The sequence below is a fragment of the Pteropus alecto genome, unplaced genomic scaffold, assembly GCF_000325575.1.
Source record: "Pteropus alecto unplaced genomic scaffold, ASM32557v1 scaffold10, whole genome shotgun sequence".
NCBI classification, from domain to species: domain Eukaryota; kingdom Metazoa; phylum Chordata; class Mammalia; order Chiroptera; family Pteropodidae; genus Pteropus; species Pteropus alecto.
In genome coordinates, this window is record NW_006431210.1 from 6,207,530 (window position 1) to 6,225,845 (window position 18,316).

The 18,316-nt window shown below is 43.7% G+C and overlaps 1 protein-coding gene across 1 annotated transcript in view; it reads right to left on the minus strand.

Moving 5' to 3' along the window:
• The window catches only part of OSBPL10 (oxysterol binding protein like 10), a 245,363-nt gene that overhangs the window by 32,177 nt on the left and 194,870 nt on the right, over window positions 1-18,316 (minus strand). Inside the window, exon 8 of the mRNA XM_025039191.1 lies at window positions 342-491. Coding sequence (XP_024894959.1) covers window positions 342-491 — 150 coding nt within the window. The remainder of the gene's footprint in view (window positions 1-341; window positions 492-18,316) is intronic.

Genomic DNA, 18,316 nt, shown 5'->3' on the forward strand with positions numbered 1-18,316 from the left:
TAGGTCTTCTTTAACCTTCTCTAGGACACAGCAGGAAACAAAAAAACCCTCCCCTGAATTTTCCTTATCATCTCATCTGCTTTTTCTGATGCGCTCTCTGCCCTTGTAGAGTCAAAGCTCCTGCAGGGGATCAAATGCAAGGCTCGCGCTCTGAGGACGAGCATTTATGTAAAAATAGCCTATCAAATTATACCTGGAATAGCCAGATTCGACTGCGATTATACTTTCCCACTCTACTTTCTCAAACTCGCCAAAAGGAAAAGGATGTGAGCAGGGAAGGCTCACAGGTGGAGACACACCCAAACAACTGGCCGCAGACCCGGTGGCACATGCCAACCTACCTTGGTCAAATCCATTCCAAGTTTGAGCTGTGAAATGAGATGAAGAATCACACTGCGCTGATCCTCCATGACGCCCAATTCTGTCTCTTCCTTGTCTTCGGTGTCGCTTTTTTCATCTTCGGACAAAACCAAGTCAGGGCCTGAGTTTGGCTAAAACAAGATCATTAATAAAAATCACCAGTTGATCCAGCAGAAATGAGCAGCACAGCATACGAACCCACGTACTGAGCACTTACAGAGCGAGCCCAATCCCGCCCCAGGAAGTTCCCATCACCAGTCCTACTGGCCGTGGGGTTAAGGATGACTCTTTTGGGGATGCAGGCCACCTTTAGCTACTACTCATGCCCTCTCATCTGCTCCTATTAATGAAGCTTCTGGCTGGAGGATTTTCCCTGCCAGGAAAGTTTCCTGTCCTTTAAGAAACTAACTATAACATAAAGGTATGAGCCTCGTTAATCTTGACTATTCCCAAACGACAGTCTCCTATTAACTTGTACAACCCAGGACATTTTATATCTAATATAAATTTTTCTGTTTTTAAGTAAAAGTCAGATACCCCTGAGACTGACTGAAATTGCCTTCTTTGTGGGAAAATTTACTCTGAGACTATTTCTACTCACATCAATTAATATCACTATAGCAAGTGCAAAAAAAAATGGCTCAGAGTTGGCATTCATTTAGGGAGGAAGATGAAAATGAAAACATAAGGAAAAACTCTGAAACTTTATATAATGCTGAGATTCATGCTGGCCCACAGACCCTGCTTTCCTCAGAGCAAGTTTATTAATTCGATTTTTTGGTTCCAATTTTTCCAATGACATAGAAAACAGGCAAGTTAATAAACAAAATGTGCGAACGGAATGACTGAGCACAGAATTTTCCAATACCCAAAAATCAAGAACTCTGGCCAGAGTATAAAGCTGTCCTCGGATTTCTGTTGAAAAAAGTCACTCCATTCCTCCATTCCACATTTATCTATGTTCTCATGGTACTTGTTTACATGTAAGCAAAAACACTCTGCACAACACATTTTACAATCGTTTCTAATTATCAGTGACAGATGTGACATAATGAACTTAATATACAGCGATGCAAGAGCTCAAAGATATTAAATATAAAAGGATACAGACTTGCCCACATGTCCATGCAAAAAATAATGATTTGTAAACCTCGTTAGACAGAATCATTTTATCTAAAGGCACTTCCAATATGCAAAGGTTATTTTAGTGATCGAGGTGGTTGCACTTGTCTGGCTTAACATACACGTGCCAGCCATTCCCTACCAGCATGTCAGAGAGGGAATACAGGGCTGCTCCCCTCCCCAGGGTAGGCATTTTTAAAGTTTCCATTGAAATAGACATCTTCCATAGAGAGTCACCCCAATTCTGGATAGACAATGGTGGTTCATCAGTGCTGCCCACAGGACTTTCCCTCAGCCAAGAGCTGAGTTTCCTTCATCGCATGCCTGGTTCTCTGGCCTCATCACAATGTGTGTTAGCTGACATCATAGGCAAGTTGCTTTGCTAGAATATACTAAAATAACTGAGGACACCTGATTCTATCCCGTTCCAGAGAAGACTAACCAGTGAGAAGCCTGGGATGGCGGGTGGGGGTCTGGGCTGCCCTGATTCCATGCCGGGAAGTCAGAGAACTCAGACACAATCTCTTCCAGTGGCAAAGGTGCTGCTGTTGCTACTTCTTTGTGGAGACCTGGTAGGCAATAATTTGTATCAGATTTCTTTTCAACCCAGGGCAGCTGGGGTAGAGGGCAATGCCTGGGCATCTTGCTTTGGGAGAAAAAAGGACACTCAAAAACAAATCAAGCTATCACTATGTACCCAAGGGGGTGGGAGTGGTACGCAAAGTCCTTAAACATCTCAACCAGAAAGGTAGCTACATTTTGAGTGCAATTATTCCTGCTTGAAATTAATTGTTCTCACAATTAATTGTACTGATTGAAAACTAAACAAATCAATAGCTCAAGCGAGGCAGCCATAAGCTTTATGAAGCAAAGGATGATTCTTTCTTCTGAAAATCTGATTTCCCATTTGCCCACAAGCCAGTGCACGGGGAAATCACCATCTTTCCCATTCATTGCCACACTCAGTGCAACGTGTTTACAGACCACATGGGACCACCACCTCCTCCTGCTGTCTGTCTTACTTGAAAATTGAACCCAGCTTGTCTGTCCCAGATTCCAGTAGCCAGGAAGCCTTCGGTAGGATCCTGCCACATGATACTAAGAACACACATTAATGTGCACATAAACTTCTCCAGCTGGTCCCACTTCAATCAACATCACATTTCCTCTCTGTCTGATGACGACTCTCAGAGACACTGGTTCCAGCAGAGAGAATGAAAGCTGGTACACAGTCCCCAGAAGCTGATTCACTCCAGGTGACCTGTGGCCAGAGCTCCTGGGGGCCCTGAAGTCCTGCCAAGAGAAGACAGACCATAGGGAGCCTAATACACACCTGCCTCATTGGCTCACAGCCTTACGTAACTCTGCCTTAAGCTTAAACAAAGGTCCAGCAATATTTCTGTCTCCCACAACTTCTGAGAACTTGCCCTATTTCTCACAGTATGATCTGCAAAAAATTATCTTCTCTACTAACCTCAAGTAAATCATCATGGTCAAAAAACAAAAGCTGATTTCATCTATCACATTGTTAGTAAACATCTTAGAGGACACCGCAATTCCACCCATACTGGACCTCGGTCCATTTGCAGAAAGGTGACACCACCTCTGATTTGGGTCCAAAATGAGGGATCATAGATTGAAAGGCAGAACTGTTCGACAGGTCAGCTCAGTTTGAAAGACATCTGTTGGCAACAGAAACACAAATCCATCGGCATGTGCAAAGCACCCGCTGTTAGCAGGCACTGCAAGAAATGGAGGATTTGAATAGCCAGGATTTCTTCCCTTTTAGGGTCAAGAGTTTGATTCTGCTACTTTGATGTGAAATCCGAAACAGCGATAATGGTAGCCAGCTCTTAGTCTGTTCTCCATCATCAGGCCCACGTGCTCATCTGCATTGTCGCCCGCACTCTCTCGGGGTTCTGCTTCTCTCCTGGGGGCCCCTGCATGCCCACATCCTCTGGTCCCTATGGATTTCTGCTTGTAAAGCAAAGACAACTGTCTTGAGGTGATCAAAGGTGGCAGGAACAGTGTTTCCCCATCTCAGAAGAAAACTGAAAATGAGAGATGGTTTCATAATGCTGAAAAAGTTCATAAGACTTAAGAAGAATTTTCAAATACCCCATCCCCCAGAGATCCTGGCAAATGAGCCGGCCAGCCACTAAAAAAAACAGGTATGCAAACTTAAAAATAAAATGGAATTAAAATATGTTTTAAAGAGAAGTAGGCTTTGGAATAATGAAGCCTTTTTTAATAAAAACAAAAATTATGACTCAATATTTCTCCACATGAACACCTCAGGGCATCTGGTGCTACAAAAATCAAGTGACTCATGCCCATTAGCAAATGGGGGAAAGGGACAAGGACATTTAATGGATAGGAAAAAGCCACATGGCAGGCTGGGGTTTAGGGACACTCCTTGGTGACTCAGCAGTGACCTGTGCCCCAAAACAAGGGTTCTTAATCTGGGCCCTGTGGACACTCCTTAAGATATCTAATACTATCTTTGACATTTTATATAAAAATCATGTGTCTGGGCATTTTTCTGGAGAGAGAGTCCATGCACTCGGATTCTTAGAAGTGTTTCTGTCCTTGCGCTAACCTCAGGCCTCTCAAGAACCGAAGGGTCTGAGGATCAGGTAAGAGAGATGGACTCTCAGGGTGAGAAGTGGTCTAATCAGATTGTGACAGCACTGCAGATGTGCCCCTGCCTTTAACCACAGACCTCCACTTCCTACCCAGCAGGAAAGAGCAAATCCATCAGACCTTGCAGAGGGCCAAAGCCAAGGGCAAAATCACGACCTGTGTTCTTCTTAAGGGGGACACTGCTGTAGGAGGAACACTGAACTTTGCTTTCATCTCTTCTTTTTGACAAAAATCTTAATTCTTCAATGCATATTCCAAGTAAGACTGAAATTCCAATCTATTTCATTCAATACACATATAATGTTACAGTTTGGGTCAGTTTCAGGGAATACCATGAAACAGACATTTATCTTCAGAGTCCACTCATTTCCCTATCGCAGGCCTCACTCCACCCCACGCTCCCAAATCTACATCCGTTCCTAGAGCCTCTTTTTCATTTTCCCTTCCTCTGACAGTGTACAACCAACCCATCCTTCTTTCTTCACAAATATCTCTCTTCCTTTCTTTACTAAGACCTGGCACTCAGACAGCTGAGGCCAATATAAGCAATTTAACTTAATAATGTCCTCTTTATTTGGAAATACCTAATAACCTAGTATCTAAACTCAGAGGGCTGAATCCTTAGATTCGAGGCATAGTGAGAGGCCTATGCAGCTGCATTACCCAACCTTTAAAGAAGCCTTTTTCATGTTGAAGAGGGAGCAATTCCACGCCAGAGCCCTTAAATCATAGACATGCAGGCGTGAGAGGTCTACTCTGGCAAGGAGAAAGTGGCCTCCTACAGCCATCTTCTGCCCAATAAGCATCCAAAAATTGGTATTATTAAGTAGACAATACCTTTAACAGAAAAACAACCCACTGAGTTCAAGTGATCTGCAATTATTCTGAAAATCCACCTGACCAAGGACAGAAAATAAAGCCAGCTAAAGCATGAATATCAAATTCTCTTCTAGCAGTGAGCATACTGCAGCTCAATCAATCATTTGGAAGCCTGGCATCTCTCCCTGCACACTGTTACCTTGGCATGGAGGCACAGGGTAAAATGATTCATGCCGAAGAACTTTGGTACTGAATGACAAAAACCAAATAGTGTCCAGATATTGTCTCCACTGGAAAATGGGGAAACCCAGTCATGTCAAAAAAGTGTATCTGGTATTCTGAAGATCACAGAAAGGTGGGTGGTAGGGGAGAAGACTCAAAGCACTCCCCTCAGATAACCTCAAATGAGAGAAACATCATGACGTACGGCGGCAGGGCAAAGCAGTAACCGGGGAATGGCGTGACCGCCTATGTCACTTACTTCTCAATTCCACCATGACACAGAACATGCAATAACATGCAGTAGTGACCACCAGGGCAAGTTCGCTTCTGATCACTAGGGGATAAGAGTCCATGGAAGCTGATTTGCCAGAAAGCGAGAGGTTCTAGAAAAAATAGGAATGTGAAGTTGAAAGGTGGCTAGAGGTTGGAGGGCCAGAGAGATTGGAAGAGTAGGTAAATAGAAGACAAAGGGGACAAATAAAGAAACAGCGAATACTGGAAGAGAAGCGAGGGGTCTAAGGGTCTAAGTGGTACAAGGACCCAGGAACCAACTACTGAACCAATTTTTTTTTTTTTCAGTTCTAACAATAATGGTGTTGCCACTGCTGACATTTACAGAATGCATAAAACCAAGGATTTAGTCCCTTTTGTCTCACTATTTTTTTTCATTTCAATATTCACAGCATATTTAACCAAATTATCACAATCATTACTTGATCCTCATAGTGTATCGATCGACACATTAGTAATATTTTACATCCCAAGAAGCCCCATATAACAGCCCAAGGTCATGAAAACTGGCACAGCTACATCCGGAGACCCAGTCCAACCCTGTCCACGAGTCACGAACATCGGCATAGCCTAGGGCACACAAAGATGACCAGCAGTCTGGCAAATTTCACTTGGCCTTTTTGTCTCTCATCCCCCAATAAGAAATTTTTATCGCATGACTAACAAAGGCAGGTCACACGCTTGGAAAAAGTTATTTCCCGAGGACATGCACAGACATAAAGTTTTGTCATATGAACGTAAAGTGGCTGCTCCTGATGACCTACTGTCCATTCCATGCTTAGCAAAGGTGGGATTTCTCCTCCAGAAGAGTGTCTCTGGTGCCCGTCTCTAAATCCCCAAAAGGAGGCCATCTGCGCTGGGTGGAGGGTCTGGTCTCTCCGTTGACTGGGTGGATGCTCTCCTCTGGTCAGAAGTCATGCCAAAAAGCCTGAAGTCAGACACATGTCTTCGGATGGCGTCCCGTCGTCCAGCTGACGCCCCTTAGCCCTGATGCAGGGCGGCTGTTGAAGCCTCCTCACATGTACTGTCTTCTATTGAACGCCACGTCCAAAGTCAGATGACCAACTGTGCCTTGAAGGCCACTACCGTACTTAGAAGATCTTATTTTGCCATTTGGAGGTAGGTACAATGAGGCCACCACGGGAGAAAACCCGACTGAGAAGTTGGCTCTTATCCTTAGCCGGTTCCAGTATAAGCATGTCCACACAGTAGGCTGGTCCCAGCTGCCATTTTTGAGATGCTGAGTTGGTTGCCACTGACATCACAATCCTTCTGCCGCCTCCCAGTGGATGTGCTGGCTTTCTTGCTCTAACCACACATACACACACATTTGCCACACTTGGCTCTCACAGACTGGAAAGACAGATGCTCTTCCTGAGCAAAGGGGCCGACCTGCAGAAAGGTTAATTTTAAATAAAACACACCTTGGAAGGGAAAAGGAAGTCACTTCTGGGGCGGGGAGGGATGGGGGTGGGGCATTCATCGTCAGCTAAGATAATCAGGAACAATTACACCAAGAGAATTCAAAACGGTTCCTTCAAAGACATTTGGGGGGAGCATTCGTGGAAATAGCAGCATCTGTCCTTTTCTAATTTCCACATATCTGCTTGGAAACCACTTCTAAATGAAAGCATAAAAGAAAGGAATTGAGAAAGAGCAAAGGAAATCTAAAGAAAAAGAAAATCTAAAGCAGCAGCAGCAGCAAATGCAGTTGTGGCTTCTGACACACACCGATCAGAGTCCTGGCCACCAGCATGCAGGAATCGAGAGGCCGCAAACCACACGTTTAAGTTCCTTTAGCATCAGCCTGCAGCCAGGAATAAAGGGAAGGGAGCAAACATGACGGGCCGAGGTGCCAAGCGCTGTGTCAGGTGCTTTGTGACATTATCTCAACTGGCAAAAGACTAGCACTTTCAAACCAAATCCAGCACTGAATTTATAGCCTGGCCAGGGCTCAGCAAGACCTTCCTCACAGCAAAGGTGTGTGAGGTTGGTGTGCACGGGCCAACTCGGCCCTCGTTCTGGTGTTGCGCAAGCAGCACAGGTAACATTTCCAAACTCAGAGGAAGCTTGTTAGCATGGGATAAAAATCACAAGGAGGAAAAGAAAGAGGCCACAAAAAACAGAGAACGTAATCCCCAGAGCTTTGGGAGACAGTAACGTAAAGGGAGAGCTCTGAGCTTTGGCTACAGAGAGACGGCCCCGGATATAAATCCTGAACCTACTACCTTCCGCCTGTTAGGCCCAGGCTCCTGGTCTGTGACATGGAGATGGCACTAGCCACACCCTGGAGGACTGATGAGAGGCCTGGAGAAGACAACGCACGGTAAGCACCAAGCCCAGCGCCGGCCACAGAGGAAATGCCAGTGAACGGCCACTGCCCTCATGAGACCTGCGGCTTCCACAGTAGTACTTGTGGCCATGTTGATCTAGAAGCCACTGCTAACGTGCCCCCAACCTCCTACTGTGCCCTTCCCCTCCCCTCCAGCCGCAGCTCCCTGGAAGCTGTGTGATGAGGCCCAAGCTTCTTTCCCAGGCCATCCCCAGAAACAAGGACACTGTGGGCTCTGAGGATGCAAAGTTCCGGTTCCCCCACATAGCTTATGGCCTGAACCTCAAGGATCTGGGGTTGCACCAGGAAGGGATTGATAGAAATTTCCAAAAAATAATCTCAGCCAAAGGTCACAGGCAGATCTGGGAACCACACGAGACAAACACAAAGCAGCAAGGGCAGTGAACAGGAAAATGCACTCCATCAACCAGCCCCGGAAGACCAGCAGTGGTCTGCAGTCACAGGACCAGTGGGCCTGCCATCCACAGCTTCCCAAGTTCTCTAGAACGCCCTGGAAAGTTAGCAAAAAAACTCCTTCAAGACCTATTCTAGCCTTCTTGGCCTCTAATAAGAGGAAAAGCAATGGTTTAAAGACATAAACACCCTCTCTTAGGGTGGGCTGAATGGTAAGCAGGCATCAGGCCTGAGAGAGTTATCCACACCCCAGCCCTCGTGAACACCCACAGCTGGCAAAGCAACACATTAGATATTAGATATAAGACTGCTTAAGACATGGTGTCCACTTTCAATAAGCTAGCAATCAGCTTGAGGAGAGGTTCACAGATCCTCCCTTCTGCCAGCCCAACTCATCATCTGAGACAGTTCGACCACATTGGGCAGTACGGGCAGCTCTATCCTAAGGAGGACTCCCTAAGTGCTCAGTACACACCCAGTCTGGCACTGACTAAACTGTATTTATGCAACTGCACATCTGCTTTCTCACTGGAGCAAGAGTGTCAAGTCTCTTTTGGTAGAAAAACAGTGATTATCTGGGCGGGCTAGTTAGGGTTCTGGGTGGACTTAGAAGCCACCTCAGAATCCAGGAGAAAAACGCTGAAATCGACTGGTAACAGCTGGGATCTCAGCAGTGGTGAGTGCTGGCCACGTGGTTGTCAGTTTACCCTAATCAGAACCCCTCGATGACAGGAATCCTGTCTAATTCAGGCATTCACTTCTAGAATCCCAACAAAAAGGCTGGTTTTTCTCAATAGGTGCTCGACAACAAAAAAATTTTTAAGGAACAAATGAATAAAACTAAAGAAAAATGAGGAAAACTTGAATGCGCAAGGACAAAAATCCTGATTGAAAAATTAAAAGGACAGCCGATCACAAAAGACCATCTTTATATGGTTCGATTCACACCTCCAAAATGTGACCCTCCCCACCTCAGCAAACGACATCTCAGTCTCTCAGGATAAGCCTTGGCACCATCTGTGACTCCTGCTCATGCTCTCGCCGCTTCGCACCCATCCGAAACCCTGCCAATTATATCCAGATCCGATCGCCTCTCACAACCTCCACCACCCTGAAAGGCACAAGGCACCATCATCACTCAGTTAGTGCGACAGCCTCCCAATTGGTCTCCTTGTCCCCCTGCTCTATAGTCTGTCTCCTCACGGTAGCCACAAGGCATCTTAAACCATAAAGCAGAATAAACTATACACATGTTAAATTACAATGTATATCTGAAAATTAGATAATTGTATTAACCAATGTTACCCCAATAAACTTAATTTAAAAAAATCATAAAGCAGACGATGTAACTCCCATGATCAAAACCTTCCCCATTTCATTCACAATAAATTTTGAAGTCCTTCCAGTGGCCCACGAGGTCCTATGTGACCTTGCTCTATCACTTCCCGTACCTTCCTTCCCACCACGCTCCCTCCCCCTTGTTCACGCATCCCCTACCAGCCACCTTCTGCTCCTACACGCCTACCTCAGGGCCTTTGCAACCTGCTGCTATTACTCTTCCCTCTTCCAGATCTGTGTGTGGCTCACTCCCTCGCTTCAGATTTTTACTCGACTGTCACCTGACCAGAGCGGCTGCCTGATCATCATCTAAAGGCACCACTCGCCACACCCCCCTCTGTCCCTGTTCGCTTCTCTACAGGTCTGCTTCTCTCAGCGCTGATCACTCTCAATCATGTTTATCACATACTGACTTTTCGTATCACCCCCTGTAGAATGTCAGCTCACAAGAACCAGGACGGTATTCTGTTCACTGTTGTATCTCTATCAACAAAAACAGTACGCTGACACTGACATATTAGTTGAATGAGTAAATGAAGTAATAAACACTTGGCTTTCCCCATGGAAATAAGAAACCACTGAAGATTTCTAAGAGGCTGAAGACTATGACCCAGGCCCCAAGGGAAAGAAGGGTTAATTAGCCAGTGGTGTGAGTATGGGCAGGGACGATGGGGGCACTGAGGGCCATTCTGGAAGATTTCTGCAGCAACGGTCCAGTGTGAGGGAGACTGACACGTACTGGGAGGTAGTGCTCCCAGTGCTCCCTCTCTCTCCTTTCCCTTCATTCAGTAAATAGATGTGTCAGGCTCTGTGTTAGGCACAGTAGAGGAATACAGATGGCATAGGACATGGCCTCCATCCTCCTGGAAACTGCGGCCTTGCTGGGCAGACAGTGGTGTTGTGATGGGCCCGATAATCACGGAGAAGCAGTAAGCTGGTGGCAGGCAGATAAGGAGGGGGGTGGGAAGTGCTGAAGGCAGCAGGTGGAGCCAGAAGCAAAAGTGACTGGCCAAGAATGTCTGCAGATGGAATTATCTTAGTAAACCACGAGCGATACAAAACATCCAGGTAGCATTAAACTGGGAGAAAAGCGATTATAATCTTACCTCCTCTCCTCCTCTCAGATCCACACGCACCTTAAAAGGGCCCCACTGACATCCCGACTTCTGTATTTTGATCGCCATCCTCGTAGTCAACCAGGCTCGAGGCCTGCAGGTGGGCCGACCCCGCCGCAGCATCCCGACATCCAGGCCTCCAACTGGTCCACACCCCTTCTTTCCCCATCTCCGCTACCACACTCTAGGCCTTAGGCCCATCATTGTATGATCCTAACACGCCCCAGATCATCTTTCTGCTCTGGACGTCCCCTCTTACGCTTTGTCTTATATCACACCACGAGAGTCCTTCTCCAAACAGTTCCCTATTCAAAAGTCTCCGATGCTGTTCCATTGCCCAGAGAAAACTATCCACTCACGCGGCCCAACATTTAAGGCTTTCTTTCTCACTTTCTCACCTGTTCCTCACCTGGCCTCCTCCAGCCTCCACTGACTCCAGCACATACACAGACACGTGCTGCCCAATGCAGTAGCCGCTAGCCACACAGAGCTACTTAAATCAATCAAAACCAAATCAAATTTAAAATTCGGTTCTTCAGTGGCACTAGCCACATTTTAAGTACCCAGGAGCCACATGTGCCTAGTGGCTATCGTACTGGTCAGTATACATTTTTATCACCATGGTAAGCTATACTGGACAGTACCACTCTGCACTTTTAATGTCCTCCCAATTCATTTCTACATTTTCCACCATTTGTTATTTCTTTGCAAAAACAGCACCTGTGCCAAGATGCAGGCTCCGCAACCCCAAGACAGGAGCAATCTCTCCCGTCTCTAAAACCCCACGTGAAAGCGTCACTGGGGTCACTCACTGGTTACTACTGTGCCTACTTTGAGATTTTTAAATCAAGTTTATTTGGACCAAACTGATGACACGTGCCACGGATCAAGATCTCAAATGCTCTCCGTGCCTATCTTTTCTTAACTTCTTGGTAATATAAAGCTCCATGAAAACAGCTAATTATGAAAACCTAAAATTCCTAATGAAGCGCAAAAGAATAATTTTACAGGCACTTTCACTTCAGAAACAAAATGATGAAGGACCGATATATTTTGGGGATCTAAATGATTCTGTGCCTAAAAACTTAAAGGAATTCTACCTATGATTTGCTTTCCACTGTAACCGCTGACGAATGACAAGAATAGAATTCTAGCTTTCTATATCCATGGTTTAAATTATTATTGATTTATGCTTTGTGCTAGGTGATGTTTCTTCTGATTCTGCAGATGGCAAATGCCTTTGTTCAGAAAGTAAACAATGAAACTGAAGTTCATGGCACCACATTAGTGATTCTTTCAGACTCTAAACTCGATTCCACTGTTAGCTAAACTGCCTTGCTTTTTCCACAAATTATGTGCAGTCATGGGCTTGAACTCTAAGGGACGGTCAGGAAGAAAGATGCAAAGCAGTGACAGTATGCAGAGCAGCTCTGAATCAAGCCTCTTCAACCTGTGGTCCCAGACTTGCAGCCCACTTAGGGAACTCGATAGAAATGCAAACACTAGGGCCCCATCCCAGACTTACAGAATCAGAAACTCTGGAGAGAAGCAGCCCAGACTTGTGTATGTTTGTCTGCTGGTTTTTACTTTTTTAATGAAAGTATATTTTAAATATGGTGCAATGTACAGACTTTAGTGTATAGTCCCATGAGTTATGACAAATGTATTGCTTTATATCCAATTAAATTTTTTTACCATCTTAACTATTTTTAAGTGTACGGTTTTCAATAGTGTTAGGTGTATTTGCTTTGTTGTGCAACAGATTTCTAGAACTTTTTCATCTTGCAAAACAAACTACACCCATTGAACAACTCCCCATTTCTTCTCCTGCTCCCTGCAGAACCTGTGCTTTACCAAGCCCTGCAGGGGATTCGGGAGCAGGCTGGCATTTGAGAAACTGATCTAACGATCACAGGCCATAGCAGCTGTGAGGAACAGCAGAGAAAAGCGGTGGGCATGTTAGAGGCCTGGCACCCAGCAAAGGCTGCAGCGGGTGATGTGTTACTGGCCCCTTCTGATTCTCCATGCCCGATCCTCAGTGCCTGGTGTGGACACAGCATGGCCTTCGATCCTGGGGGGATCCAAACACAGACAAATGGACAACTTTTTCTCAAAACCCTGCGTAGTCACAAGTTGAATGAGGAAATTGTATTTCTCAACATTAGACCAGGTTCTAGAAATTTCACCTGATGGCCCTAAACCAGAATCAGAAAGCTGTAAACTTTGATTGGAAGAGAGTGATTGTATTTTCATCAGTGGCTGCACCAGACAGTAGTTTAATTCCAACTTTGAATTTTATCTGTCCATATTAATCATTTATGCCTCTCCCTTGGAAATTCCCATTTGATTCTCTCCAGTGGAAATTCTAGGAGGGTGTGCTAACAAAGGAAATAACCAGTGGCGTTGCAAACCACAGAACAGTTTTGATTTACAAGTCATTAGAAGCAAGAGGCATTTACTGTTCTTTATAGGCAAAAAGGGATTGCATCATGAATAATGGAAAAGGCAAAGTGCATTAAAAACTCTTCTGCAGATAATGTTCTCTCCAGGCCGCAGAGAACACACATTCACTGAGGACTTCTTGTGTACCAGGCACCTATCATTACATACACAGTTGCTTCCCAGCCTCTGAAGGATCAAAATCAGGCCAATCTCTCTGCCATTTCATTTCAAGAGCTAGAGTTTCTGAATTATCATCTGATTCTCAAAAGACCCAATGACTTAGTACATACACCACAGTAGGTTAAGAGCTAGGAATTTTAGAAACAAACCAGGCGATTTTATACTTTTCACTTTTCTTACAAAGCGTTCTGGCACATGTTTATGATGCCCTGATTTCTGTAAATATTAACAAACCAAGGGAAAAGCATCTGGGAGAAAACAGGTTCTAGTGTTTGGCAGGGAAAAAAAAGAAAGAAAGAAACCAAAAACAAAACCACTACAGCTTTTAATTTTATGATGAGGAAGTACCAACGAGGCTCTCTTAAAGCTACGATCTCTAACTCCCACTCAGTACTTTTTGGCTCCAACAGTAGGCACTTTCTCTGCTTTTTAATTTGCATTATGTGTGTCCATTTTTCTAGCCACCGTGACAGAGGATATTAAAGGAAGGTTTCCCTGTACTTGTATTCAAATGTGAATTGGTACTCGGGATTCTAAGAAGGTAATTACAGCAATTCATGTTTTTTTCATAGTATTCCACTGCCATAAAATCCAAACGAGGCTACTATGTCTTCTACTTTAAAAACTGTCACATTATCATATTCCACTTTGCCCACTCTCAAATGCTTCATTCTGTAAAAACTTCAAGGGGAACTTTGTGAGACAGCTGTAATCATCCTAATGTAACATGAAGAGTGTGTGATGAGCACTTTAAATGATCAGAACTGTGAGAGTATTATGTTTAGCGCGAAAAGTAGCAAGTGAATTTTAAGGTGTAAATACACTCACGTAGGATTTACAACTCTTACAAATATCGAGTTCTTGTTTTGTTGTTGCCATTGTTGTTTAGATCACTCTGATGCACAGACTCTCCATTTTTCCAAAGTAACATAGCCCCATGACAACTCTCGAAGCCAGGTTTTCTGTCACTTGGGTAGACATTGTGACAAATGTTCTAGTCCTGAACAGTAAGTCCTCATCCCATTCACAAAGCACGATCATGAAACACACCTCTCATGCGAGTTTAAAAATAACTCATGCTATGTAATACTTGATTTGAAATTAATATTTAACTGGATTCTTTAACATGTCATCCACAATCCAAGGTCTTTAGAACTAAAAAAATAAAATAAAAAATAAATTATAAAAAAAAAAAAAAAAACAAGAGCTTCTGACATTAGGTGCTTCATTTTTGGAAATATTAAAAAAAATTTTTTTTTTTTTTAACTTGATAAGTACCTGTATAAAACTGCCTTAAAAACCAGCAACATCAGACCCTGGAACGGAGATGGAGAGTCTAAACCAGAACCACCACAGAATGAATCTCATTTGGACATCTACTTTGGAGCAAGAAGACAGACCAGGGAGAAGGTGAGGGCAGGAAAAACAAGCACTGCACAAAGCCAATGCTCTTAATGAGAGGACTGCTTGATTCCTGCTCAGATGACCTTCCCAGAAAGGATAACTGCATATGTCGGTTCATGTACATTCCTATAGCTGGTGTACCTCCCAACAATACGGACAGAACAAAGAGAGCAACATGGTGACTCACTCCAGTGGGTGGTCCTAGACAGCAACACACAAAATTCTGGAGCCTCGTTTGAAACTAAGGCTAAGTTATGAAAGGACGTAAGAGAAGTCTGACTCTCAAATTTATTTAAGCCAAGGGATCCTTCATGGGAAAAAATTTTACAGTGGTGACTGTAACCATCGTTGCTGCCCGTCACTTCTTACTTCTAAAAGTACACCCAAGAAGTGGACAAAATACTTGCCCCACATTATAGAGAACTAATTGGCTTACTACAAAAAGAATTCTTATGAAACATTAGAAAGTCCAACCAAATTGAAAAATGTGCAAAGGCTATGAACAAGACATTACAAACAAGAGCAATGCAAATGGCAATAAATACGTGAAACATATTCTTAACTTCATCATTATAAAAACAGAAATTAAAACAAGATGCCATTTTTCCTCTAAAAAAACTGGTAAGAAAATAGGAATGTGATATTCATTCTTAATGACAAAGGTACAAGAAAATAACAGTCTTCACGCATTGCTGCGGGAGTATAAATTTGGCTCAATCTTGGAGGCAGTATGGTGATACCTAGCAAAATTTTAAATTCTCACATTTGTTAACTGAATTCCACTTAAATTCCACTGCTAGACGGTTTCCCTATATAAGATATTTGCCTAAGTGTGCAAAATATGTGTAAAGCACTATTCGTAAAAGAAAAACTGTACAACCTAAATGTCTCTCATAGGCCCTGATTAAATAAATTAAGCTAAATGATTCCATGAATTACAATACATTCATCGAGTTGAATGCTTTGCAGCTGTTAAAAGGAATGGAAACAATCGCATACCTGTCCATTTTATATACTGCTCTATGAGATCAGTGGTTCTTAACCAGGTGAGTGGAGACCCCTTGTGCCCTGCAGAAGTGAGGAACAGATGGCATCATGGTTACTCCTGAGCCTTACCAGAAAGGCTTCATAAATGGCAGGGTGCCCATCTCACAAAAGCAAGCCTTTTATTTATATCGTTTAAGAACACAGATTCCTTGAAGAAGCAATCGGTAGACGATACAAAATAGTAAGAATGAGAGATCTTCTTTTAGATAATTTGGCTGTTGAATACCTACTGTGTGTCAGGCATTGAGCTGAACACGGAAAGTACACGATCATCTAATTCTCATGTTTCCAACAGGAAATCACTATGATCATTACCTCTGATAAAGCACATGCTCCCAGTCTCACAGGCAGTAAGTCAAAGAGCTCGGGTTCAAACTGCTGTGTTAGCCTCTCTAGTGGAGGCTCTAGAGAGACATCATGCCAATCCCCACCCTGACTCGAGGGACAACTTAAACTGACATTATACTAAAATGCTCAAGAAAGAGAATATTAGCTTTGTTCCTATGATCCTAGAAATGCAATCATTTAATGTACCTCTCTCCAAAATACCCCTGGAACTTTGAAAAACTTTTTACTCATCTCAAGAGTCAAATTATCTAAAACAATTATGTTTAATTTCCTATCCAAAAAAGTTATGACTTCCTTTTCCTCCATGTGGCTGTATTCCCGCCACTCTTCTTAAACTTATTCACAACGAGGTCATTTGCTAAGATTATCGTAGCCAACGACGAGAGCCACATATGACATAAGCCCTGTATCCACTTAGCTGGCTGAAGACAAAGAAAAGGGGCTGGGGTTTTTGAAAGAAGGATGGAAGTATACTGTCATTGGAGGAAAAAGATGGTGGTGGTGACAGGGTATCACATGACACCTCACTGTACTTGTCACCTCACAGAGCCCGCTCACTTCACTTGGTCCTTGCTGCTCTAAATCTATCTGCAGAGGCCAGGAGAACTATGGTCTTGGGGTGACTGGGGACAGGATGGACAGCCAAACAGTTGCAAGTAAAGTTTGTTCAAGTGTTGGGAGAAGTGGTTGAGTTCTACATGCAGAGGGTCTGAAAATCGCTACCAAACCTTAGACAACTCTACAGCTCTCTCACTCTCTCGCTGTTTCATTCATAAACACACACAATCTACATTCCACCTGGTTGCTCACACCTATCGTCGTTACCGAAAATTTTTTAATTTACAATTATGATTTAGTACACAGTAAGCCCCTGCACTTCACAGCCCATAATCCATCTATAAAACTCAATTCAAATTGCAAAAGGGATACAAGAATTCATTGATTAATTCAGGCAAAGCCCAAAGCACTGTATTTGAGAAAAGATTTTACTCTTCTCTTCCATCACATTCTTTCCCCAAGATCATAAATCTCTGAGCGTTGACTTTCCATCTTAGGAAAGTGAACGCCATCCAAGGCAGCATATAAATCACCTTGAGAATAGTTATTCATCGTGGGCAAATAAAAATGTAATCCAGGCAGATGGTGAACAGCTCATTTATACTGGTATAATTTCTTGGGACTAGGCAGGCAAGGGGGAAAATGGAGGAAGTCGTGAAATCTGGGATCACATTTATAGGATGAGAATAAATACCCAAAACAACAGAATACTAAAAATTGTCATACCACATTCGCTACAATCTCCTCCACTCTTCACCTCTGGTTCAGATCTGACTTTCTCCCTTCGTGGTAACAGGAATGATGAGAAGGCAAAGAGGAGGAAGAGGAGGAGGAGGGAAAACCCATACTAAAACAATGCAGTGTTTTAAGCCCTTTTCATTCACCAGTTTCAAAGCTCTTAATCCTTTGGGTACTGCTACGGGATAGAAGAGGTTATACCACTCGGTGCTGATTTTTTTCATAGGGCTCCAGCTCACAAGTGGCAAATCCAAGGTGGCTACCTCCCCAACACTCTGGTGGACGTTTATGTCACAAAGCCACACTGGCCTGGGGGGAGGGGAGAGAAGGGGAGCAACTTTGTGACTCCTCCTAAGGCTACCCCCAAAGACTTGCTTATTCCACTGTTAAAATCCATTAAAAGCCCCCAATACACCCTACTGGCCCCTGAGAAAATATGATTTGGGAAATTCCCCTATATCCTACCTCTCTCTGATAAAAGCAACACGAAGCCAAGAAAACAAAACCCTTTTCTCTATCACCTACGAAAAGAGCACGAGGAAAAGGAAGCAAAAAGGGATGGAGGGAGGAAGTCCTTTAAAAAGTAACATAAAATTAAATTAATCCCCAAAGCTGCACAGGAAATTGTACTGTCATGCCTTCTAGTCAGAGAGCTCATTAACACTGCCAGAAACCGAGTTCAAGAAACCCTTGAAAAATGCACACAGGGCTTAGGTTTGTGTGTGATGGTTATGATTGTTGTTTGATTTGTTAGCAAGAGAAGAAAGGAAGGAAGAAAAATACTTTTTTGTAAGACAAACGAGCTCTCAGTCATGGCAGGCACCTACACAGTCTTGGCTTACTAACCTGGAACATCACTCGTCTAAAAACCTTTTCTCCTGCTTCTAATCTCAAGATATAAAACATAATTACAGTAAGTCCTCTCTCAATGTCATCGATAGGT